The 27291-nt window shown below is 42.6% G+C and overlaps 2 protein-coding genes across 6 annotated transcripts in view; both read left to right on the top strand.

Annotated features, from left to right (window-relative positions):
• dnm3b (dynamin 3b) overlaps positions 1–7646 on the top strand; it is a 15348-nt gene extending 7702 nt beyond the window's left edge. For both annotated transcript variants that reach the window (XM_029131517.3, XM_029131516.2), the window contains exons 15-21: positions 26–139; positions 3581–3690; positions 4190–4304; positions 4543–4707; positions 4825–5057; positions 5154–5327; positions 5963–7646. In XM_029131517.3, the coding sequence (XP_028987350.1) occupies positions 26–139; positions 3581–3690; positions 4190–4304; positions 4543–4707; positions 4825–5057; positions 5154–5327; positions 5963–6005 (954 nt within the window). In that variant the 3' untranslated portion in view covers positions 6006–7646. The remainder of the gene's footprint in view (positions 1–25; positions 140–3580; positions 3691–4189; positions 4305–4542; positions 4708–4824; positions 5058–5153; positions 5328–5962) is intronic.
• Positions 7647–8364: 718 nt separating this feature from the next.
• Positions 8365–23649, top strand: LOC114844647 (SUN domain-containing ossification factor-like). Of its 4 annotated transcripts, none has more exons than XM_029132188.3 (24): positions 8365–8638; positions 15238–15352; positions 15539–15655; positions 15803–16041; positions 16154–16258; positions 16442–16574; positions 16658–16775; positions 16907–17031; positions 17121–17188; positions 17283–17390; positions 17716–17821; positions 18237–18257; positions 18614–18669; positions 18846–18928; positions 19092–19157; positions 19253–19318; positions 19406–19493; positions 19694–20992; positions 21071–21158; positions 21313–21417; positions 21674–21831; positions 21975–22063; positions 22797–22852; positions 22955–23649. In XM_029132188.3, exons 1-24 carry the CDS (start codon positions 8574–8576, stop codon positions 23420–23422), a joined length of 3942 nt encoding a protein of 1313 aa, XP_028988021.1. In that variant the 5' UTR covers positions 8365–8573; the 3' UTR covers positions 23423–23649. The 4 variants fall into 4 exon arrangements, with proteins under 4 accessions (XP_028988021.1, XP_028988022.1, XP_028988023.1 ...); XM_029132189.3 differs by having other exon boundaries at positions 16445–16574; XM_029132190.3 differs by lacking the exon at positions 18237–18257.
• Positions 23650–27291: the final 3642 nt, after the last annotated feature.

Raw genomic sequence — 27291 nt, forward strand, 5'->3', positions numbered from 1 at the left:
CGTTCTGACCTCTGACCTCTCCCAGGTCATCCGTAAAGGCTGGCTGACCATCAACAACATCAGCATCATGAAGGGAGGAGCCAAGGAGTACTGGTTCGTGCTGACTGCGGAGAGTCTCTCATGGTTCAAAGACGACGAGGTGCGTTTACATTCCTGCCATCGACTGTCATCTGACACCCCAGCTCACTGCGGCGGATTTTAATGTAATTTGGGTCGTTGTTTTGGTTCTGTGGCCTGCTAAATGTTTTGATCCGCTGCAGCCTGCAAAAAATAAGCTGAAAGCAAATGACAGAAAGTGTTCAGGCCTTTTTCCCTCCTTCAGCATGTTTATTTATTTAGGATCCAAACTCAATTCATGCACAATCTCGCAGCTAAGACACCGCAGCGACCATTGTAAAACATACCAACATAGGGTGTTTTTAAAGCATCATTTTATTTTTAATTTCATCATCACCGATAACATGGAGCTCATTGATCCTCGGAGAGAACACAGCGTTTGCAGCATGTGGTCGGTCCTGCTGTCGCTGTTGGCAGGATGACGCCTATCTGCCTGTCTGTGCCTGCTGTACAGGTTGGAGGATATTCTGCACAGCAAGTGTAGATAGGCAGACACACTGCAACTCCATCAGCCAGCTATGTACATATGTATATATATATGTTTACTGACTCTTTCCACACTAATTCTGAGAGAGACACAAATAGAAAAGCGTGAAGCAGGAATTGATACAAGTTGATTGATCAGCTGTGTTTATGAGTAATGCATTGTCACCACGAGGAAGGACTTTACTGTATGGCTTGCGTGTGTGAAGAGTTTGGCCATTGACTCCTTTTTCATTCATGTTCCCTTTGTCTCAGACCCCCCCCCCCCAGCACCCCCCCACCCAATCCCCCATTCTCTCTCTCTCTCTACCTCTTTCCACGGGGAGTTCAGGCATTGGCTCCCTCTTTGCATATTTGGAGCCGCTCCAATTCCAAACAAATGTTCGCTCACAGACGCCCCAAAAATACACGAAGGCGCTCAGCCCTCGGCGGGGCCGCTCAGCGCCGGGCCGCTCAGCGCCGGGCGTCATGTGATACGCCGGTGCGGTAACGCAGGAAATTATAGACCCGGCTGGCTTCGCCTTGTATATTTCTGTTTTACACTCTGTGAACTTTATATAGTACGTGTGCGTGCACGTGCGCGCGCGCGCCCTCCTCCCGCTCTCGATCTGGCTGGCAGCGACGCGGATTCTTGGTGGGGAAATCACAGGATTTTAATCCAAACATCAGCTTTCGTTGTTTGGGGCCTCCACTCTTTAATCCTTCTAAACAGCTCTCATGACATCAAGTCACTGTTGCCCTAGTGCGTAATATTATGCAAGTAGCACTTTAACTATCTGTCCCTAACCCCAAACTAGCATCTAAACTCTTAAATCACTGATTCCATATATCTATACTGGGTGTTTCGTTTTTTGTTGCTTGCACCATATTCAAGCCACTTTTCCTGCACCATTTTGCCTATTGTACACCACAGCAATCTATTATAAATCAGTGTCCCTTGCCTTGAGCCTTCCAAGTCCACTCTGGCCACCCACTGAAATAACTTCACTGGAGGTGTCTCGCTGTATTTTCAAACTCCGCTTGATTGATTGGCCCTTCGTTCCTCTGGCTCGCGTTTGATGCTTTGCAGCCACACTCGCTCCTCCCCCCTCCTTCCAGCGGACCACATCTTCATCACAGCACCGGGCTAGCAGCCTGCACACTTACTCATTCATGCTATAAATTATGGGAGCTTGTTATTTTGTGAGTTCGCCTTCAACTCTTCCGTCGGTGCGGCTCAACGTTTAGACGCTTGCACCTTTTTTTTTTTTTTTTTTGAGGAGGGTGGGGGGTGAAATTGTCAGTTAGTGTGGAAAGTTTGTGACATGTTTATTCCAGACAGAAGTGAAAAAGGGAAGTGGTGGATGTTAGAATGCACTTAGGATAAAATACAGATCATTTCACATCATGGACAAATGGATTAAAACAGAAAAAGGCTGAGGAGGAAGCAGCAGATGCACGAACACACGTCCTCGAGTGCCGACAGAAAGACAGACAGAGCGACGCGGAAAGACATACTGACGAGAGGAAGAGGGTCCGTGCCCAGTCTAACCAATGTGCAGACTACTGTACACCAGTATGACAATGAACAGGTAGTCTGAACACTGGGTGGACGGAGCCGGAGTTGAGAGCCCGGCCTTGTGTGGAGTCGTGCCTCTGCCATTCCAGATGCTTGCGCCCTCCCTCGGCCTCGCTCCATTTAGGATCCCGTCTTCTCGAAGAAAGAAAAAAAACAAAAAAAAACAACCCCCATCGAGTCTGCGATTCACGCCGTCCGCGTCCGACGCCTTCCCCGCGGCCTCTCGCGCCGCTTGTTTTGGTGCGCGGGTCCCGCCGCCGTCCGCCTTCGCTCGCGCCGGCCATGAGGAGTATCCAGCCTTGACGTGGCACATTCGCTCAGGCGACTGGGACAGACTGGCTGCACGTTCAGGGAGGGGATATTACAAAAAAGAGGGAACGGGAGAGATGAGGGGGGGGGGTGAGGAAGGGAGAAGAAGGGAGAGGAAGAGGGAGGGGACCTGTGTGACCATATATGGGTCTCGGTGACCCTTTGGGAAATCCAGCACAGAGGAGTCGGCTGAGTTTTCCTGCCTTCTCTTCTTCCTCGCTCCTCATCGGCCTTAATTCTTACCTGGGCGCATCGAGCACCGCTTCGCAGAACCGCCGCGCCAGATGTGGGCTTTCTTCTGTAAATCTTTTTGCAAATCCACCCTCGTGTTCCTTCTTCTCGGCCTCTCCTCCTCCGCGGCCCGCCGTCCTCCCTCCTTCCCCGCTTCCCTGTGTGCTGCTAAGCACAACCAGATGTTGAGTTTTAACGCCAGGCTGTCATTTAATCTCTCTCGCGCTCACTCTCTCTCCCTCCTTCTTCTTCTTCTACAAAAAAAAAAAACCTTCTCAGACAGGAAGTGGGCCCCTCTGGAATGGAAAGAAAAAATATTGAAAAAATATCGAGGGGGAGGGATAAAAGAAAGTTGAAAAGGAGAGTTGAAAAAGATGGAGGTCGGGAAAGCGTGTGCGAATGAGGAGCAGAGCTTTTAAGCATCCTCTTTGAATGCGCCGCAGCTCGAGCCCCCCATGATGAACATTGTACCCGAGCGTCCCTGTCTCCGGACCCCCAGTGCGTTCATATACCTGCAGATCCCAGTTTTCACCACAGCCACAGAAGTTCCACGTCTCCCCGACCAAATGCAACGTGAAAAACGACTGTGTCTTGACCCACACTGTAATGACTTCCACATGTGCTCTGCTTCGCTCGTTTTTCTTTCTCTGTTTCTGCTTCCCCTTCTCCACCCATACACCCCCCCCCCCTCCGCCTCCCACGTTAACTTCTCCCCCATTCCTCCTCCCTCCCTGTCACCCCTCACTCTCTTTCTGCTTCCCCACATTCTCCATCTTTAAAAATATTTCCACCTTTTCTCGCGTCGGAGCTGTTTGTGTGCGCGTTACCGCGCGACGAATGGGCGGCGGAGGCTTCACTGCCGTCTGTCTGCCTCGTTCACAGGAGAAGGAGAAGAAGTACATGCTCCCGCTGGACAACCTGAAGGTCCGCGACGTGGAGAAGAGTTTCATGTCCAGCAAACACATATTCTGCATCTTCAACACAGAGTCAAGGTCAGCTTTGAGACCTTTGCACTTTAAATCCCGCTCTTATGTGCAGCTCACGGGGCTGCAAATAAAACTGTGGCAGCAGATGAAGCAGGACCAGTGTGAGGTCTGTGTTGGTGCAGCCACTGAAATGTGTTTTGGATTATGGACAGTGCATATTCATGCATGTGCATATGAGATGTGGCTGGAGCGAACTGGAAGCAAACGGGGCTGATGAAGATCTTGATGATGTCATACTATTATATATTGTACAGTAATATTATGTACTTTCTCATTGCTATAATATATAGAAAACCAGCAGCTCATAATGAAACTTGTGTAAAATGTTCATTATTACAGCTGATATTTTATATGTTTAAATGACTGATTTTGAGCCATCTTCTATGATAATTACCATAATCACAAAAGGAAAATATTAACACTACTCTTTATGTTTCTTTAAAAAAATAATAAGTTCTGAATTATTGAATTTTGACACTGGGTTACCTTCATCTTGTGTGTGTAGGAATGTGTATAAGGACAACCGCACGCTGGAGTTGGCCTGTGACTCTCAGGATGATGTGGACAGCTGGAAATCTTCTCTCCTCCGAGCTGGAGTCTATCCTGAAAAGACCATTACGGTTAGCGAAGCCATTCATTTTCCATCAATCAGACAATTCCTCTGCTCTTTGGAATTATGACAATAATTTGCAATGCAATGATAGGAACAATAAGAAAACTGCCAAGTGGGATTCTGACTTTTATAACAGTTCTTATTAAGAAGAATGCACATGCTCTCATTTTACAAAGAGTGTTACATGACACAAAATTCTCTCTTTATTGATAAGTCAAAAGAATTTCTCCTGTTCTTAATTGTAGGTTGAGAGTGAGACGACCAGCACCTCAGACAACTTCTCCATGGACCCTCAGCTGGAGCGTAAAGTGGAAACCATCCGTAACCTGGTGGACTCCTACATGGCTATCGTGAACAAGTGCATCCGCGACCTCATACCTAAGACCGTCATGCATCTCATGATCGGCAATGTAAGAAAACACATGTACACGACGTGTTGTTTAAGTGAGGACATTATGCTTAGAAGCGTCTTTTACTATCAGATTGGACTTCTTCTAAAAACCTGCACGTCCTGTGTACATCCCTAGGTCAAGGACTTCATCAATGCAGAGCTACTGGCCCAGCTGTATTCTGCAGGAGACCAGAACGCCCTGATGGACGAGTCCCAGGAGCAGGCTCAGAGGAGGGACGAGGTCCTGAGGACCCACCAGGCCCTGAAGGAGGCGCTGGCCATCATCGGCGATATCTCCACCTCCACCGTCACCGTTCCCCTGCCTCCGCCAGTGGACACATCCTGGGTGGGAGGAGCGGGTGGTCGCAGGTAACGTGCGATCGCAACGAATAAATGGAAAGACGGCTGGGTTATAATTTAAGAATCTGTTGCCCGAAACCCTCTTTTGGATTCCATCTCCTCCAGGTCCCCTCCACCCAGCCCCACGGCCCCCAGAAGGATGTCTTCAGGCCAGCGCCCGGCTCCCAGAGGGGCTCCACCGCCACCAAATCGCCCAGGACCTCTGGGGCCTTTCAACAATAGTGCAGATAGCCCTCAGGCTCCCAGCCGCCCGAACCGGGCCCCTCCTAGCATCCCAAGGTGAGTGTATCTGCATGTAAAAGGCCATTTACGTTTTATAATCAACGTGAACCTGTCGGATGTGCAAAAATATCTTAGTCTCCAAATCATTTATTTTTCTCCTTTTTAAAAGAATATTTCTGTCACATTGCTACATATAACCAAGGAAGATTGAGGCTCAGAGTCATTTAAATGCTTTTAGGCTAAAGCCAGGAAACGGTTAGCTTAGCTTGACACACTCTGGCTCATTCTATAGGTATCAAAGTCGGCCTCTCAGCTCCTCTAGAGCTGAAATATCACCGCGCTTAAGTCATAGCAAAAAGCAGTGTGTATGAACAGGACAGCAGTTTTATGGGGGTTAACCTCTAGGAGGACCTCAGACGGAGCCAGGCTGATTTCCCAAATTCCAGTCTTTGTCCTGAGCTCGGATAAGGAGCCGCTTACGGCGGGATAATATTTAGAGTCGGGTCTGGAGGGTGTCAAGCTTCTCCCTTAGCTCATGGACAAATTACCAGCTCGTCTGTGTGTAATTCAGAGATTATTGGTAGTGTAGGATGTTCAAGCAGGGCTTTTATGAGTTAAATGTAAAAACAAGTCTCCCCTCTCTTTTCCCCCCTTGTTATCTCTCTTGTTCTGTTATTTATTCTCTCTTGTAGCCGGCGGCCCCCTCCCTCTCCTACAAGACAGGTCCCACCCTAATCATCTAAAGGGGGGTGCGTGCTTGTACCCTTATCCCCCTCCCCTGACCTGCTCCATCCCCCCCTCTCTTAGCCATGGCTTCTGCTGTCCTGGTCTCTCCTTAGTGCAGACACTGAAGTCTCTGACACCCCCCCCCCCCTCAACTTCCTGCCAGGTGACGATGTCCATATATCTATGTACAATATGGTACTTGTCTTGTGGTGTATGTGTATGTGTGCTTGCTGCTCGCCTGTGATCCAGGTTTGCTTAGCAGATCCACTACCAGTATCAATCCCTGGAACCTCTCTCCTACAAACCTCCCACCAGGCTAGCCACCACCACCCCACCCCCCCACTTGCTGCTTCTACATGACAATACGCTCAGCGGTCGTACTGCCCTACTCATTCCAAAATGCAGCATGGCACATAAGCTGCTTTTATTGCATGGGAGTATGTGTATGTAGAGTGTGTGTGTGTGCGTGGGTGTATGTGTAAGGGGGTGGGACTAATTTGCCTATATGTAGGCTGAGGTTGATTTAGTATGTATTAATTTACTCTGTAATGCCCCCTATAGTAAGTGTTAATTATCAGCTTAATGTTCTCTTAGGAACAGAAGTTGTATCAGTGTGTGTGAGTGTGTGTGTGTGTGTGTGTGTGTGTGTGTGTGTGTGTGTGTGTGTGTGTGTGTGTGTGTGTGTGTGTGCGCGCGCGCGCGCATGTGAGAGGACACGTGTGCATGAGCCGTCTGTCTGCACGTTTGTTGCTGTTTCAGTTGTGTTTGTTTTCATGGTCAAAGCTGTTAATGATGAATCATTAAACCCTCCGGGGTAAATTAATTGTTGGACTTGTGTGAGTTGTTCCTGTGTTGTAGTAGCAGCCATACACACATAGCAAGGCTGAGGAGCACCTTCAATATTCTCTATGGAAACAGCCTCAATAATGCATTTAATCTTGTCATAGGTGTCCACCTGTGCTGTATCAATGGTCAAGTTGTGACCCATGCAGCCTTAAGCTCAGATTCAGATGCTGGGGTGAGATGGAACTTGACACACACAAAAAAAGTTATTACCTAACATGGTAAAATGCAACCGCCACAGACATTTAGCCTTTTTCTCAGGTTTGCATCATACAACTCCATGCACGTCACACACTAGCCCTTATTGTCTTTTCTCATTTCTCCCAGATTCTCCTCTCCTCCACAGCCAGATAGTCAGCATCTGCATCAGAGCTTAAGGTGGTATTGTCAGTGTATCAAGTGCTTCTCTGTCCGTTTGTTATTGTGTATGTGGGCCCAAACTGTGTTCTGTTGTATATAGGTAATGATAAGGAGATACTGTACCTGTGGACTATGAAGATCTCATCAAAGATCCTAGCGCTTTAATTGTTCTCTATGTCTCTATTCACTAAATGCTCTATTCTCTCTCATTTAGACTGCCTTACCGGCATGGATTACAATTCTATATTGCCAAAGCTAAATGTAAAAGAAGAGAATTGTCGAAGTTGAAAAAAAAAGAATCAGCTGAACAAGTAAACAACAAAATGGCTCCAGCTGTAGTGAGATGGTATTATTTAGCAGAGGGCATAATGTTAAACTGGGGGAATTGCATCAGTTGTTATTTTTGGTGTCTCTGTATCGCTCCTCAATAAACTTCTTCCTCATAAAGTGTTGTCAGCAGTCTTCTGTGTTTACTGCCCACAGGGTTCTGGGTGCAGTGAATGTTTTTATGCATGTATAATATGGCTCACTTACTTAAATACAAAGACTTAATGTCCATATCCTAAAATAATGCACATCTAGCGTACACAGAATACAACTCAAAGTGATACCCTCCAGTAGTAAAATAAACTCGTGGGTTTAAAAATAGTAGAAAATGCATTAATTTAACTCTGAATTATTAGTATTACTAACTATCAAATTTAAAGTAACCTTTTTAAAGACTGAGTCCTCTGGTCTCACACGGTGTTTGTGGCTGAGTGGAGGGCGACCCCTAGCGACAGCTTTGTGAACACACGTTTGAGGTTAGCCTACAGTAGTACCATATAAATACCAATCCCGTCTAAATGAGTAGATTTTGTTATTTTCAGTTATCATAAATTACAGAAATTTATATTTTTTTTCGGTTCTTTGCACTTTTGTTATGAGGCTATTGTATTTCATTTTTCCAGTTGTTGCTGTAATAGGTCTTTTTAATTAATATTACATTATATCATCAATATAAGTTGCTCATAATGCAATTATGTAACACTTTTTGCTCTAATGTAAAGAAGATAATCTCCACTTTAAAACATTCGCAACACCGCTCACTCGGACGACTCCATATTCGGAAGCGAGCACCCCCAGACGCGTGTTTGAACTGCGCAACAGCCTCGGTGCTCGCTCATTGGCCAGTTCGTTGGTGCCCGTGCGCTGGTGAGAGCTACGAGCGGCTAGCGTCACACTTCACCCCCTGACTGCTAACGGTAGGTGAGCTACAGGAAACAGCTGGTGGCTTTGCGTCGTCCACATCAGAGGAGAGCCTTGGTTCACTGCAAGGTTACACAGGGAGTCATTTCCGAGTACGGCGAGGATGTCTGTCCCGGCAGGAGAGGGATGAAGATGACGCGACTGTTATGGCGAGTTGTGTCACTGTGTCTGTGTGTGGCTGCGGTCTGCTGGTAAGTGCCTGGACGGGCTCAATTTAAACACAGTCCTATTAATTCATCATAATACAACACCGTCAACCTGTCTGAGCGTGTAATGTACGTTTAAAGTCAGTTGGAGCGCACGAGCTAACGCTAGTAGCTAAGTTGAGTTAGCGTCAGCGCTAGCGTGTGCTGTGATGTGGCACCTGGCTGACTTCTGACTTGTTGTCGCCGTTAAACGTTAGCTTGTCTGTGTTCAGCTAATACCGCCTGGTTCCGCTCGTGAGGAAGTTACATCTACACATCAGCACCAGCGTCGTGTTATTATGGCTGCTTTAATGAGTGTGTGTCCTGTACGTATGACACTACCTTTTGTTGACGTATCAGACGTATTCTTTAAAAAACACCTGATGAAATCGGTGTATTTAAAGGTATATAACATTTAGTCAATTAACATTTTAATTTGTTTATTTTAGATTATGTAGGATGAATATGAGCTCTACGCGTAAAAAACAATGACCGCCAGTCAGATGGAGTGGCGCAGTAAGACATGATGTAAGGGACAGAAAGAGCTGTTTTACATACTGCGGTCAAGTGAGCCGTCGTTCGTTCATCCGTCGTTCAGCCAGCCGCGCTTCAGAAACGTCTTGCGCCCGTATTACGCGCTTTACAGCAGAGAACAAAACACGCTCGTCGCGACTTCCTCTTTTCATAGCGACACGTCTGGTCTGTTCAAAATATTGAAAAATACGAAACAAAATATTGCATATATAGAAAAACTGTCGCCTAATGAAGATCTGTATACTTTTACTGTAAAATTAAGCATTTATTATTATTTAAAACTACCATGTCATACTGTGAAACTTTTATAATTAATACCTTAACTTTGGTGCATAGTTCCAGGCTCAGACCACTTTCCCCTTGTTCTACTAGAGGTGTACTATTACCCCACAAAGATTTGTGTATTTTTACTGTATAGTTTTGGATTTATTAGTATTCAAAACTACCAGTTCATACTGTAATACAGTCAACTTTGATCATTAATAACTTGACTTTGGTGCATAGTTCCAGGCTCAGACCACTTTCCCCTTGTTCTACTAGAAGTGTACTATCACCACACAAAGATTCATGTATTTTTACTGTATAGCTTATGATTTATTAGTACTTGAAAGTACTATGTCATACTGTAATACAGTCAACTTTGATAATCAATAACTTGACTTTGGTGCATAGTTCCAGGCTCAGACCACTTTCCCCTTGTTCTACTAGAAGTGTACTATCACCACACAAAGATTTGTGTATTTTTACTGTATAGTTTACGTTTTAGCAGTATTTGAAAGTGCTTTGACATACTGTAATAAAGTCAACTTTCATGATTAATAACTTGACTTTGGTGCATAGTTCCAGGCTCAGACCACTTTCCCCTTGTTCTACTAGAAGTGTACTATCACCACACAAAGATTCATGTATTTTTACTGTATAGTTTATGATTTATTAGTATTCAAAACTACCATGTCATACTGTAATACAGTCAACTTTGATCATTAATAACTTGACTTTGGTGCATAGTTCCAGGCTCAGACCACTTTCCCCTTGTTCTACTAGAGGTGTACTATTACCCCACAAAGATTCATGTATTTTTACTGTATAGTTTATGATTTATTAGTATTCAAAACTACCATGTCATACTGTAACTGTATGGGCCATATAGTCAACTTTAATCGTTAATAACTAGACTTTGGTGCATAGTTCCAGGCCCAGACCACTATCCCCTTGTTCTACTAGATGTGTACTATCATCACACAAAGATTCGTGTATTTTTACTGTATAGTTTATGATTTATTAGTATTCAAAACTACCATGTCATACTGTAACTGTATGGGCCGTATAGTCAACTTTAATCGTTAATAACTAGACTTTGGTGCATAGTTCCAGGCTCAGACCACTTTCCTCTTGTTCTACTAGAAGTGTACTATTACCCCACAAAGATTCGTGTATTTTTACTGTATAGTTTTGAATTTATTAGTATTCAAATCTACCATGTCATGCTGTAATACAGTCAATTTTAATCATTGATAACTTGACTTTGGTGCATAGTTCTAGTCTCAGACCACTTTCCCTTTGTTCTACTAGAAGTGTACTATCACCACACAAAGATTCTTGTATTTTTACTTTATAGTTTAGGATTTAGCAGTACTTGAAAGTACTATGTCATACTGTAATACAGTCAACTTTGATAATCAATAACTTGACTTTGGTGCATAGTTCCAGGCCCAGACCACTTTCTCCTTATTCTACTAGACGTCTACTATCATCACACAAAGATTTGTGTATTTTTACTGTATAGTTTACGTTTTAGCAGTATTTGAAAGTGCTTTGACATACTGTAATAAAGTCAACTTTCATGATTAATAACTTGACTTTGGTGCATAGTTCCAGGCTCAGACCACTTTCCCCTTGTTCTACTAGAAGTGTACTATCACCACACAAAGATTCATGTATTTTTACTGTATAGTTTATGATTTATTAGTACTTGAAAGTACTATGTCATACTGTAATACAGTCAACTTTGATCATTAATAACTTGACTTTGGTGCATAGTTCCAGGCTCAGACCACTTTCCCCTTGTTCTGCTAGATGTGTACTATCACCCCACAAAGATTCGTGTATTTTTACTGTATAGTTTAGGATTTAGCAGTACTTGAAAGTACTATGTCATACTGTAATACAGTCAACTTTGATGATCAATAACTTGACTTTGGTGCATAGTTCCAGGCTCAGACCACATTCCCCCTGATCTACTAGAGATGTACTATCACCCCACAAAGATCTGTGTACTTTTACTGTATAGTTTAGGATTTTAGTAGTACCATGTTATGCCGAAATATGGCCCTTACAGTCAAGCATAAAACCAATAAGTACTGCACTACAAACAGTGTAGTGTGTACCTTTTTTTTTATTGTTTTAAGTCTGTATTGTGAAGAGAGAATAATTGCATTAAATCTAATCCTGAATATTTGGTTATATACATTTTGTATTTACATTTTAGTGTTCAAAACTAGATATTACAATGTGTAAGAACAGAGACGGCAATAACTTTGATAAAACAAACTCCAGACATGGGAAATGGTTTAATGAGAACAAATAACGATTTCAGTATCCATCCATTTTCAACTGCTTTTTCTTGGGGCGTTCGCGGGGGCAACAGTCTAAGCAAACTCCAAACTTCCCTCTCTCCGGACACTTCCTCCAGTTCAGCCCAGCCCAGGACCTGTTTGCCTTGAGAGACCCTACCAGGGGCATTTAGCCCCCAACAACATAGCTCCCGGGGTCATTCAGGCACACAAACTCCTCCACCACGTTAATGTATGTTTCACACATAAATATTCAGTTTTTGACTGTTCCATGACTTTATATTAAACATTAAAATTTAGTTTCAATATTAAAAGTCACACTTTGGAGTCCTAACAGATGGTAATAAAAGGATTTAATGTGTGTGTGCTTAGCCTCACTCAGTTTTTTTATGAAAAGTGACATAATCTGGGCCTGGCATTATGCACTAAAGTCAAGTTATTCATCATCATAGTTGAATATAAGGCCCATAGAGTATTACAGTATGACCTGGAAGTTTTGAATACTAATAAATCCTAAACTATACAGTAAAAATACACGAATCTTTGTGTGGTGATAGTACACATCTAGCAGAAATAGGAGAAAGTGGTCTGGGCCTGGAACTATGCACCAAAGTCAAGTTATTGATTATCAAAGTTGACTGTATTACAGTATGACATAGTACTTTCAAGTACTAATAAATCATAAACTATACAGTAAAAATACATGAATTTTTGTGGGGTGATAGTACACATCTAGTAGAACAAGGGGAAAGTGGTCTGGGCCTGGAACTATGCACCAAAGTCTAGTTATTAACGATTAAAGTTGACTATACGGCCCATACAGTTACAGTATGACATGGTAGTTTTGAATACTAATAAATCATAAACTATACAGTAAAAATACACGAATCTTTGTGGGGTGATAGTACACATCTAGTAGAACAAGGGGAAAGTGGTCTGGGCCTGGAACTATGCACCAAAGTCAAGTTATTGATCATTAAAGTTGACTATACGGCCCATACAGTTACAGTATGACATGGTAGTTTTGAATACTAATAAATCCAAAACTATACAGTAAAAATATACAGATCTTTGTGGGGTAATAGTACACCTCTAGTAGAACAAGGGGAAAGTGGTCTGAGCCTGGAACTATGCACCAAAGTCAAGTTATTAATGATCAAAGTTGACTGTATTACAGTATGACATGGTAGTTTTGAATACTAATAAATCATAAACTATACAGTAAAAATACATGAATCTTTGTGGGGTAATAGTACACCTCTAGTAGAACAAGGGGAACGTGGTCTGAGCCTGGAACTATGCACCAAAGTCAAGTTATTAATGATCAAAGTTGACTGTATTACAGTATGACATAGTACTTTCAAGTACTAATAAATCATAAACTATACAGTAAAAATACACGAATCTTTGTGGGGTGATAGTACACATCTAGTAGAACAAGGGGAAAGTGGTCTGGGCCTGGAACTATGCACCAAAGTCAAGTTATTGATCATTAAAGTTGACTATACGGCCTATACAGTTACAGTATGAACTGGTAGTTTTGAGTACTAATAAATCCAAAACTATACAGTAAAAATATACAGATCTTTGTGGGGTAATAGTACACCTCTAGTAGAACAAGAGGAAAGTGGTCTGGGCCTGGAACTATGCACCAAAGTCAAGTTATTAATGATCAAAGTTGACTGTATTACAGTATGACATGGTAGTTTTGAATACTAATAAATCATAAACTATACAGTAAAAATACACGAATCTTTGTGTGATGATAGTACACATCTAGTAGAACAAGGGGAAAGTGGTCTGGGCCTGGAACTATGCACCAAAGTCTAGTTATTAACGATTAAAGTTGACTATATGGCCCATACAGTTACAGTATGACATGGTAGTTTTGAATACTAATAAATCATAAACTATACAGTAAAAATACATGAATCTTTGTGGGGTAATAGTACACCTCTAGTAGAACAAGGGGAAAATGGTCTGAGCCTGGAACCATGCACCAAAGTCAAGTTATTAATGATCAAAGTTGACTGTATTACAGTATGACATAGTACTTTCAAGTACTAATAAATCATAAACTATACAGTAAAAATACATGAATTTTTGTGGGGTGATAGTACACATCTAGTAGAAAAAGGGGAAAGTGGTCTGGGCCTGGAACTATGCACCAAAGTCTAGTTATTAACGATTAAAGTTGACTATACGGCCCATACAGTTACAGTATGACATGGTAGTTTTGAATACTAATAAATCATAAACTATACAGTAAAAATACATGAATCTTTGTGTGGTGATAGTACTCTTCTAGTAGAACAAGGGGAAAGTGGTCTGAGCCTGGAACTATGCACCAAAGTCAAGTTATTAATCATGAAAGTTGACTTTATTACAGTATGTCAAAGCACTTTCAAATACTGCTAAAACGTAAACTATACAGTAAAAATACACAAATCTTTGTGGGGTAATAGTACACTTCTAGTAGAACAAGGGGAAAGTGGTCTGAGCCTGGAACTATGCACCAAAGTCAAGTTATTAATGATCAAAGTTGACTGTATTACAGTATGAACTGGTAGTTTTGAATACTAATAAATCCAAAACTATACAGTAAAAATACACAAATCTTTGTGGGGTAATAGTACACCTCTATTAGAACAAGGGGAAAGTGGTCTGAGCCTGGAACTATGCACCAAAGTTAAGGTATTAATTATAAAAGTTTCACAGTATGACATGGTAGTTTTAAATAATAATAAATGCTTAATTTTACAGTAAAAGTATACAGATCTTCATTAGGCGACAGTTTTTCTATATATGCAATATTTTGTTTCGTATTTTTCAATATTTTGAACAGACCAGACGTTTCGCTATGAAAAGAGGAAGTCGCGACGAGCGTGTTTTGTTCTCTGCTGTAAAGCGCGTAATACGGGCGCAAGACGTTTCTGAAGCGCGGCTGGCTGAACGACGAATGAACGAACGACGGCTCACTTGACCGCAGTGTTTTACATGGGTTGATCTGTCCTACTTTTACTAGCACTGGTCTCATTTTAGAGCTATGCTGTTAAATATTACCTCCCATGTACTGTACAATTCAGCAAACACTGTAGTTGAGTTTGAGTCGTTTAAGAGCTGCTGGTTCAGGTAATGTTATGTAGTCAGACTACTGAGTGTAGGTAAAGGTGATCTCATTGATGAGAGTGAACACCTGTAATTGATCTTTGCCCTTATAGGACACGTGCACTAGACGGCATCTCGCCCTTATCATGTCCAACCTATGTTGTTAAATACTGTATGTATTGCACCTTCATGTCCTAACCACAATTTCTGAAGCTGAACAAACCTTCATTTAGTCTCCTTCCTAATTGAAGTACCTGTTTTGATCCAAGTCAAATTGTGTTATATTTGAAGCTTTTTCAGTAAATTGGAGAAAAATGTTCAAGGTGTGTCTCATGATAATGACATTTCCATGTTCAAACAAACTGACTTGTCGTTGTTATTGTTGTGTAGGCGTCATTGTTGCTATGTTGGTTCTGTGGAGTTACACCAAGAGGCCCAGAGGCCCATGTCCTCACAGGACATCAGTTCGGAGGAAGAGTCAGAGGAAAAGACCGATAATAACAAGGTACTGTATATTATACGTCTAATAGGGGTAGTTGTAATATATTTACAATTAAATTTTGATCCACCTAAATTTGTGTGTGAGGCTCCAGTTAATGTATGGATGTTTTCAGTTCTTTGACTCAACTGACACCTTTAAATACTGTCGGTAACTTGTTTTGGTGTATACTTTTCTTTTTACTAACTTCAGGAAACCTGGGTCTTACCTACTCAGTCCCAGTTAGAAAATAAGAAATTGATAGAAGGTAATCAGCACCTGGACGAGCAGACAACACAGGAAGTGGACAAAAATGAACAATTTTCACAGGTACAATAATGATGATGAAAATAATGCAGTGTTTCCTGGGGTACTGCTCTTTACTCTCTCCTTTTTGAGTTTTTGTTGCCAATGGGCAAAATGTTTTAACATTTTTATTAATAACTCAAGTACTGTATCTCTCTGTTTTTCTCTAAGGTTGTTCAAAAGGAAGAGCGTGCATTAGATGTAGATTTGAAAGCAGACAATGAAATTTCAGAACCAGAACCTGAATCAGAACCTGAACAAAGCACAGAAAATCTTGATCATGAAACCATCATCACTGAAGACCAGAATTCAGGCTCCCTTCTTCAATCACCTGACCATGTTTCAGGTTTTGCCGCTGAGCTGAAAGACAATCCAAGTATCTCTGACATTCAAGACAACACCCTAAACAGGTGTTTTTTATTGCCTTTAATCATATTTGATGTCTTATTTGGTCAATGAATGTATTCTTGCAGAAGAAAAAACATGTTGATAAATGCTTTCATTGATTCTTTTTTATCTTAGTGTTTCAGATGATGCATCTGATGTAGCTGCACTAGGGGTCTCTAACGGTGACCTTCTTCCCATTGAGTGTGATGAAAAAGAGAATAACCTATCTGATAATGACGGGTGGGTTAAAAATGTTCTTTTTCAGGGCTGTGATTACATCATACATGTCCAATCAGATTACTGGATATCAACCAAGTATTTAATATCACATTGAGGTTAGATGATAGGCAAACATCTAAAACATTGTTTTAATGGCATATATATTTACTACATGGGGAAACTTTTTTTTTCTTCTTTCCACAGCAGTCTTCCAGTGGTTGTAGAGAACACATCTAATGCTCATACTGCAGGTACTAAAAGCCATACAGACCTTCCGCTGGGTAGTCCAGCTGGTCAGCACCTTGAAGCGAATACATCACACATGCTGAAAGAGCAAGTAAGGAGCTCGGATCCATCTTAACTATTTTTCCTCTACCAGAGGAGGTGTCCCAGCCCTAATGCTCTCATTATCTTTGAAAGGACCTGAGCTCCCCTGTCACCACAGACACAGATTCCAGTGTGAGCAGCAAAGACCCTGAGGACATCCCCACTTTTGATGAGTGGAAGCGAAAAATGATGGAGGTGGAGAAAGAGAAAAGTAAGATGATCATATTTGTGAAGTTGTAACATGCGCTAATCTGCCTTTTAACAAATCCAGTTTTTAGCTAATCTTATTATTGAAAATACAGGTTTATAGTGTTGTCAATTTTGTTGTGTTTTTCATCATAGCTCTCTCGACTCACACCTCCAACAACGGGGCTTCTAACACAGTTAAGAAGGTTCAGAAGAATTTCAATAACTACGCCTCTGTGGAGTGTGGAGCCAAGATCCTTGGCTCTAATCCAGAGGCTAAGGTACATAAGACACTGTTCATCATGCAGAGAATTCAGCTAAATTACAGTAAGACATAAACGATGAATATGTTAATGTTTCTCACATACAGAGTACTTCTGCCATACTGCAAGAGAACATGGACTTGTACATGCTAAACCCATGTAGTAATAAAATCTGGTATGTACAGTATGATTCTTTATTTTGTTTTTGCCCAAGTTCCCACTTATATACTGTATGAGTAAAATCAGGTCTTTCTTGCATTCTTCTCCAGGTTCATCATTGAGCTCTGTGAGCCCATTCAGGTGAAGCAGCTGGACATTGCAAACTTTGAGCTCTTCTCTTCTACTCCCAAGGACTTCCTTGTTTCTATCAGTGACAGGTAATTGTGTCATCACACAACTGTTATGTTACAGTTGAATAGTGTGGCTGTTTTCATTTGCAGCTTATTGATGTTAATTCTTTAAAATTTTCTAAATATGAATGAAGTTTATCATCGCTACCCAATATGAACTGACATACTAAAAGATTTTACGTAATTTCAAACATTTTATATGCAAGCTTGATGATAATATTACTACTACTACTACTAATATTATTATTATTATTATTATTATTATTATTATTATTATTATTATTATTATTATTATTATTAATAATAAGCCGTCAAGTATTTAGGTCACTTTACTACACATGTACTCCTGCAGATACCCAACTAACAAGTGGCTAAAGCTGGGAACCTTTCATGCCCGGGACGAACGCACAGTTCAGAGCTTCCCACTGGATGAGCATCTTTATGCTAAATATGTGAAGGTCAGTCTTTTTTTTTCTGATAAAGTCTGTACTAGAGCTATATAGTTAGATGACAAACATGTCTGTTTCTCTGCTCTATGTATGAATGGATGCTCTGGCCTGTGAGTTATAATTTTCCTCTCTCTTTATGTGCTTCATTCTGTCGTTGGTAGAATAATTATCACAAAGTGTTGAAGGTCTTGACTTTTGCATGTAATTGTAGTTGGTTGGTTGGACTGTTCTGCTGTGTTGGTTGTTGTTAGCGTATCACGTCCTTCTGGAGTGAAACACCAACAAAACTAGGCCCATTTTCCTGAGACAATGGGGGTCACCAAGTCTGAGTGACTCAGATAAAACAAAAGTGCTTTGGGCTCTTTCTAGTTTTGAATGCGTGAATAAATCTCTTTAATTTCTCCTTCTCTTTTTCTTGCTTCAGATGTTCACCAAGTACATAAAGGTTAGCCTGCTTTTCTTGTGGTGGTCTGTGCTTCATTGACTTGAGCAGTAACCCTGAAAGAAAATGTGTTGTTGTTTTTGTATTGGGTCTAAAATGCCAGCTGCTAATCCATGCATATCCCACATAATGAGAATGTAATAACCCATAAAATCAAGCATATTCTGTCAATGATCATCAAGTAAATCATGCTGAGATATTTATATCATTGCCAATCAGTTCATCTGTTAATTTTTTTTAAAGATGATTGTGTTGATTAACAAATTAACAAAACCAAATCCGTCTATGCTGTTTGTTGATTTGTGTTGGGTATTGTACACATTTTGTTGTGTGCTTTTTTTTGTTCGGTGTGTTTTTAGGTGGAGCTGGTCTCCCACTTTGGCTCTGAACATTATTGTCCTCTCAGCCTCATTAGGTACGTATGTAACAGATGAAGAAATGATTTACACTACAAAATAATAATGACACGTTGTTCTCTGTGGTGTTTAGTTTTGCAGAGTTGAGGAAAAGCCTTTTTTCTCCATAACAAATTTTAACAAATAGATAAATGTCATTTATTCATGAATGGTTTAAATGTGCTTTTTATGGCAGGGTGTTTGGCACAAGCATGGTGGAAGAGTACGAGGAGATAGCTGATCCCTCAGAAAGACCAGATGATCAGGACGATGATTTGGGTGAGGAAACATTTTGTGCATCTGTATTTATATTTATTGAATATATTTAGCATATTGTATAATGGGGCATTGCATTTGGTATTTTTATCTCCAGGAGAATACAAATCATTGTCTATGTAACAACCCCATTAAGTTATCTTAATGCAGACTCTGCTCCCAACAGACTATCCCCCTGGATATACACCTGGCGATGTCAAGTTATCTGAGGATCTGATTGGCTCAGCTAAGGGTGAGTCTAAATGAAGTGGATTGGTAATTGGTACTACATAAAGATGATCTTCTTTGTATTAATTTATTAATCTGGTTTTTGAATTTACTCTTCAGATGTCCTTTTAAACATGGTCAATAATATTGCAGTCAATGTTCTTGGTGGAAGCCCAGGCATGAAAGGTATGACCAGCCAAACCAGTTAAACAAACAAATTATATAAATGATTATGTTATAATTAATAATATAAATATTACTTTCATTGTATAGGAAATGATTCTTCCCATGAAGTGAACACGACTGAGCCGTCATCACAGAAGGAAACGACTCAAACTGTAACTTCAGATGCTGATTCAGTGTACGCATATACTGTATAAGGAAAATATATCAGTTTGCTGATTTTTTTTTTTTTTTTTTTAACTTGTTTTTCATAATTACACAAATACTGAGAACTAGATAGGAAGCATGGCTCAGCTCTGAAGACTTAATGATTTGTCTGATGTTTGCAAAAAGGTTTCAGTATTAATAGGCTATCCATTTATTCTTCTTTCTCTTTAGCCCACACTTTGAAGAAGTAGAGAGTTTACCAGACTTGAATGTCCCTGAAACTGCTCCCTCTGCAGAGGTCCCTGTTCCAATGGCACCTGATACCAGTAATGGTAATCAAGAGCTTCACCTAGTGGAGGAAAAGGCTGTTATTCCTTTGGAGACGGAGGACGAAGAACATGTAAACTTTACAGTCACACTCCTGGACAAAGAGGATGTGCAGGATGAAGAAAAAGAGACATGGGATCATCATGAGAAACAAGACAGCTTAAACTACTGTTCACTATTTCCTTCATGTTGTTGTGCAACATCTCTTCAGGAATACCTCTATCAGCAGAGTTCAGCTATGCTGTCCAAAAAGAGAATGTGTCAGAAAACAGACAAAAGACCATTGCTCTCCCCCATATTAACACCCACCTGGCACCTACCTCTGTCCCCTACCGCCTGCCCTGAATCCCAGCTACACCACAGTGAGGCACATCAGTCCCCTGAAAACCAACAAGCTTCTGAGGTGGAGCCAGAGAGCGGAGCCAGCCCATCAGAGACACTACAGCCTCCAGAGAGCACAACAGAATCTCATAAAGAGTTCATGTCTGAACCTCCTGTGCTGGAGCCTAGTCAAACCTCAAACCTTCCCAAATACAGTGTAACTGATTCATCTTCTGCCAAACCCACCAATATTGTGGAGCCACCACAGCTCTCCTCTGAGGAAGCTGCAAACGAGCTTAGGCCAGAAAAGACCCAGGATGTGCTGGCTGTAGAGAAATACACCGAGCCTCCACCCTCAGTTAGTAGCTCTGTCTATGTCAAACCTGTTGTTACTGCTACACTCAATGATTCCTCTGTAGCATCAGAGCGGAAGCCAAATGTTGATTCTCAACTAGAAATAAATACCCCTGATGAAATCTTGGTGAAGACGGATCCGTCTCAGCTTCTCCCTTCCGATACCTCGCCTGATTCAGAACAGCCTCCGGCTCCACCAGTCGTTCCTGAGAGCAGCAGTGCTTCCACTGAGCTGCCTGCTCCTGCTCCAGAAACCATCACACAACCTGAGCACACGGGTGTCGCCCCGGAGGCTAAAATGGAGGATCTCACAGAAGATATATCAGCATCATCAGGTGGCAATGGGCAGCTGCCTCGCCCCTCGTCAGACATCTATGCAGAACCACCCAATGACACGGAACAGAGCGGGAACCCAGTGCACGGCTCCAGCCAGAAGGAGTCTGTGTTCATGAGACTCAACAACCGCATCAAGGCCCTGGAGATGAACATGTCACTGAGTGGACGCTACCTGGAGCAGCTTAGCCAGAGGTGAGGAAGGCTTTATGGGAGACTTGCTGAAGGACGATTGTGAGACTTACTAATTCATGTGTTTTTCTTGTATTCAAGGTATCGGAAGCAGATGGAGGAGATGCAGAAGGCCTTCAACAAAACTATTATCAAACTCCAGAACACATCCAGAGTAGCAGAGGAGCAGGTGAGCATTGGTTGGGATGTGGATTGTTAAGTTTTGGTCTACAAATGCAGAGGTCAACTCACCATTGTCATTTTATCACCATTGTTGTTGGCTGTTTTTCTTAAAGCAAAGTTCTCTGTAACTGTATCCTTATTCACCAATGATTCTCTTCTAGGACCAGCGTCAGACGGAGTCCATTCAGTTGCTGCAGGGCCAGCTGGAAAACTTGACTCAGCTGGTTTTCAACCTGTCTGTCAGAGTGAGCCAGCTGCAGAATGAGGTAGGTACAATGCTCCAGGCTCAAAGCCTTCACCTCTAATCAGCAGCTTTTCAGATGGGGAATAAATCGAGTAGTTTCTTTCCTTTTTTGGACCAAGTCTCACGGATGCACCAGGACCATCTTTAAAGCTTTACTAGTTCAGATTGTGACAAGATTGTCTAAATGTGTGATTTATTTTCTGTATGTTTCTGTATATTATGAGAGAATCTCTTCCTACCATTGTTTCCTTCCTGGTCTAATGCAATCTGTCTCCCAGGTGTCAGACGGACAGAACTACCTGCTGGTGTCTCTGGCGTTGTGTCTGTGTCTCGGCCTTTTACTTTGCGCCAATCACTGCAGGATCTCCACGGTTCCTCCAGCCGTAGAGCCAGACCCACCCACACCCAAGACCTACACCCACTGCTGCCCTGAAAAGTATACCATACTATACTATACTTTTCTGATTAAGTCAGTTTATTGATACAACTGTTTATCAAGAATCTTTGGTGACCACACAATTCTGACACTGGTCTCATACATTTTACCTTCCCCTAAACTGCTTTTATCCACCTTTTTAGACACTTCTGCTGTGATGAGACGAGCTTGAAGAGGAGTGCGTCCTATCCACTCATACACTCTGAGTCATTCCAGTTAGCCACCACTGAAGGTATGCTTGTACTCCACTATTGCGTTATTATACCTCTGGGCCTCTGGGACTGTGCTAGGTGCAGCCGGTGACGGGAGGGTGTTCAGTTCGTGGGCCACAGGATCTCATCTCTGCTTTTTGCGGGTGATGTTGTAGTCCTGCTTGCTTCATTGGACTGGGACTATCTGTGTTCACTGGGCTGTTTTTTTTTCATGAGAATTTTGCATGGTGGCTCGTTCTCTCCATGTTAGAGCAGAGTTACTGTTGCAAGTAGAGGAATTTAAGTTTGTTGGACTGTTTTTCATGTGTGATTCAAGGATAGAGCTTGAGTTTGATGCAGTGATTCTACTGGCCTGCTGTAGTAAAGAAGTGGTCGAGCGAAAGGCAAACCCCTTAATTTACTGCTTCACCTACAGTATGATCATGAGCAAGATCTGGGGTACAAGCTGTTGAAAAGGGCATCCTCTGCAGGGTGAACAGAGCACCCTTGGAGATTTGAGCATCTGTTTCAGGTGCTTCCTGGAACTGTCCCTAGGGATTTGTACCGGGAACTATGTGAGGCTTGGCATTCCTCCAGAAGAGGTGGAGTAAGTCCAGGGAGAAATATTCTGAGTTTCCTCCTTAGATTACAGTACGTCCCCTGCAACCTGGTCCCTCATAAGCAGCTGAAGATGGATGGATGTTTAGTTTTTAAGTTTTATTTTCATTATATATTTTGGCTGTGGCAAAAATGAACCTTATTTTTTTGTGACAGGTCCAGAGGTGCTTCATGCAGCAGACACACAGATTCTGTGTCCAACAAGCAGAAAGGTGAGTCCAGATAAGTGTACTGCATTGCAGAGCATTTCTGTAAAATATAACTGTACCTGATGAACAGCTGTTTTTCTTTCTCCTGTGTGTTTCTCTGTTCAGAGGAGACGACGTAAGCTGAAACTCGTAGAGAGTGTGGAGACTCTGAAACCCTCTTTACATACAGCTACAGAACTGTGCAACGGGGACGTTGTATGTAACAATGGTCCCATCACCACCAAACCCACACCTCTTATAAAGACATTACTTCAGCCTTCAGCCTTTAGAGACTCTCCATCAGAAGGCAGCTCGGAGGCTTCTTCTCATTCAGATGACCCTTCCTTCTGTGGCATCACCACAGCCTGCTCTCGGATCTGCGACGGCCTCCCTCCACCCAAGACCAGGTCTGAGAAACGGGCATTAAGACGCAGGCGTCCGAGGCCCAGTTGCGCGGTGGTGGATTTGCTTCAGGCTCCTCGGCGGGATAATGGAGACCTGTTGCCCCTCTCAATACAGGACATCATGAACAGGAAAACGGAGCAAAGCTCTGGGACATTCAGGGTAAATGTTGCCCTTCCAGGTCCTGTCTAACACAGAAACAGGTTCAAAAGGACTCTGTTTTTTACTGCTACAATCTTTTCTAAAGAGTGAATGCTCAGTTCTGCGGTCAGTGTTAAGCTTTAATAAGAGACAATGTTTCAACTCTTTTAATTAAGTCTCACTATGTTCTCCATTCACCTCTGTCAGACCGCTGTTATTAATGGGTACTTAAAATCACAGCAATGTCTTCCCAGCTTACTATTAAACAATTTCCCATATGTTTGGAAAATTTCATTTTGGAAATCTTCACTTTCCAGTTAAAATCTAGGTACTAACCTTGGTTAAAATGTGAGCAATAGACCTGCATAAGTACTGAGTTTGGATTTGCTGAGCAGGACTGACTCATTCAGTGATGGAACTACTAAACAATCGTATTACTACCTTCAGTGTTTCTGCTTTTTTTTTTAGGTGTAGAATGCTGAGGTCACGTCGCTGTCAGTCTGTGATCTGGAACAATTAGTTGGTGCGGCTGCTGCAAACACACTCAAAGAAAACTTGCAGGCAAATTAACTCAAGCTCAAACCTTCTGAGAGGTGCAAGCAGCTCCTCCACTGATGTCCTTGGACCAGTGAGGCGTTCTCAGGCCCTCAGGGGTGTGTTGCTTTGTAACTAACCCCAAGTCCTGCTCACTGGAGGAGAATAACTCTCCCAGGTCCCAGGCGCAGACTGGAGATATGAGACCTGTTACTGATGGGCAACAGCTCATTATGGTCACAGCGTTAGTCAGCTTGTATCTGCATAATGCTTAGCACTTCTATTGTTTGTGTTGCATCATTACCATAGCATACTCGACTAGCTGAGTCACTACAAGGTCGTATATGGAGAAGAAAAAAAGTTGAATCACAGGAAAAAACGCTTTGATTAGGTCACAGGGTTTGATGGGCTACAGGAGACGAGTGGCGCTGACATTCAGATACTGCACTGATGTGTTTTAGCAAATGGCTCATTTGAAAATGCTCTCAACCTTTAAAAAGGTTAAAACGTGGTAAAGTTCAAGTCGTACGCGCGGTTTAGCTGGAGAAAAACGCGTGCGCACACACACGCATGCGGGCAGACGCTGGTTTGGGGTTTAAGGACCCAGCACTGGCAGAATTAAGAATCAGGCTCTGGTTTGCAGGTAGACGTGAACTGTAGTAACCTCTCTTATGTAAGCGTTCGTGCCTAACGACCACCAGGGGGCAGTGTAATCTCTATGTAAACCTGCAGTGATTTCTACCATTACAGTCATGTTTCTGTGTGATGAGTCATTACTAAGGATGAAAGTGAATCACTTCAAGGACTAACTATGATGCCTTCACCTCTGTTCCCTCCAGTCTTTGCTGTGACAGAGCCTCTGTTTACTGCCCCGCCCCTCATCCTGCTCATGTTCTGCTGATAAACGGCGCCGTCACCACCTGAAACAGGGAATACACCAGAAGCATGGCTGCACTGTGCATTTTGAAGTGTTTCATAGAAGACAGAACAGGGGATGAAACCGCATCTCCTCATGCGGAACCTCGGCTAACGCCGTTTATCGTGCGACTCCGGCTGTGTGTTTTTCAAGTCCAGAAGCTGGATTCATTCTGTTCCGTTCGCTTTTACGCACACGGTTTCCTTCTGTCCGCGGCCAGAGCCCCGGTGGATGGTGAGAAATTAGGTTAAAACCTCTTTATTCATCTGACCCGGTTGGGTAGCAGGAGCCTTTCAGAGATAAGCGTGCCTGATGCTCTTTTTTCCCCCTCTCCTTCATTTTGTTAACAGAATTCCTTTGCCCACGACTCGTCCCAAAGATTATCTGTAAATGCAAGGCTGCAATCCTCTTTCCCCGCGCACTCTGCCTTTATCCGAGGTCTGTTATGGAAAATATTTCCTCTGTGCTCTTGTACACTGTGTTTTGATTTGCGTGCACAGGTATCTACACAGCGCTCGTTCAGCCTCTTGCCTGACTCACAGCAAATGACATTATGCTTGCTGTTTATTACATAATGGCGTAAAAGACGCCATCACAAAAGTTTAAAGAATTTGATTACATTTAAATTTTCCCCACGTTGGCTGCATGTGAGACGTAAATCATGACATTCCACCGACTGAGTAACAGCAAGATCAGGATGCTCTTACTATTATGTTATTATAGTGAACTCAGAGGACACTTTATTAGGTACACCTGTAAACTGAATGCTCAGTGACATGCAATCATTTAAATTCTTCTCAGAACTGATTTTCTTTCACTTAAAAATGGGGAACCTATAACAATGGCAGGGATGCTATCAGACATGTGTAATTTAGTTAGATTTTGCATAAGAGAATTGTTTTATCATAGTATTTAAAGTGTAATTCTTTTGCTGTTGTATTGACACTAGTTTCATCTCTTCATTCACTGACTCACACGTGTGCCATTTTCTTCTCTCGCTCTCGTTCATCTACCTCTTCTCTCTCTTCTCTCCATCTTCTCTCGGTGGGGGTGGTGTGTGTGTGTGTGGGGGGGGGGGCTGTCAGTGAGGTGCAGAGCAGGATCCAACACTGTGAGGAGAATAATCCTCTGAGTGCCTTGCTTTCTTAGATTTTTGTAGGAGGGGAATGTGTGTGTGTGTGTGTGTGTGTTGGGGGGGGTTCTTTGATGTTCTGCGGATACCATTTGAGACCACGGCATTAAATCGGGATTTACAGTTTCTGTCATAGATTCTCCCATCCCTCCCCTCCGCCGGCTTCATCAGAGTCGCTGCTCATTTCCTTTTCTTTCTCTAATTTGCAGCCCTCATTATATTCCTGCGACCCACTTTCCAGCACTTCTCCTCGGCGTTGAGCATCACAATAAACACACTCGTGGTGATTTAGGATCGGTTAATCTTCCTCATGGTCGGGCTACAGTGGCATTCTGACGGGGCCGTTTAGCAGAGTGCTTAGCAAGAGGCCGATAAGACGTTGGCAGCCACTTGAAATCAATTCGGCCGTGCCTTCCCCTCAATAAGCCCACTGTCACACCACTCCCATTCTAGTGCGTTTGTGATTAGGCCCCCAGCATATGGAGGAAGGCGCTATTCAAAATGCAATGTATATGAAGAAGCGTCTCCTCCGCCTGATGCTACACTTCCTCCGCGCCTTGCTGTCGCCTCAGATCCGCTGCCGTCTGATGTGACGCGCAGAAACAAGAGGTGTTCCCTGTAATCAAAGCTCGTCTCTCACAGGAGCCTGAGGTGCATGTGACCATGATGGAGACGCCACACACACACACACACACACACACACACACACACTTACATCAGTGAGCTCAGATGCATACAGTACATCCAATAGTAAGCCTGTAGACACTGGGTCAACCTATGCTCTCATGCATGTGGGTCTCACGCACACGGCTGAGGCGCATGCACATGTGGATGAGATGTGACATGTTGACTAAATAAAGGATGGGATGCGCGCCGGTCAGCCTGAAGTAAAGAATGATCATGCGTGACGTGCACTTCCACAGACGCGTGTAGCCTAACCTTTCTCCTGCTGATGAATGAGTCACAGATGCCAGAGGTGAACTCGCACGGCGTGTGCCTCTAGAGCTGGAGCTGCATCTGCCTCTCAAAACCATATGGTATCGTAACTGAATGTGTTTTTTTTTTGTTTTTTTTTTTGTTTTAAGCTCAGTTCAGACATCATCAAGGACATCGCTCCGCGGGAGTCCCTACAGCCGTACCGATAATTGTTCAGTGGTGGCGAAAGGTTTGCTGTTCACATGAAACCGGCTCCAGAGATGAGAGAGTTTATTCCCTCGCTCCTTTTACATCTCTGTCGTCAGTCGCTGTGGGAAAGGCTTCAGATTGTTTAGCTGACAGTTTTGCAAATTTACAAAAATGAATGGATCATTTAAAACCACACTGTGTAACTTTTATTTG

This window comes from Betta splendens, chromosome 17 (assembly GCF_900634795.4).
Source record: "Betta splendens chromosome 17, fBetSpl5.4, whole genome shotgun sequence".
Lineage (NCBI taxonomy): Eukaryota > Metazoa > Chordata > Actinopteri > Anabantiformes > Osphronemidae > Betta > Betta splendens.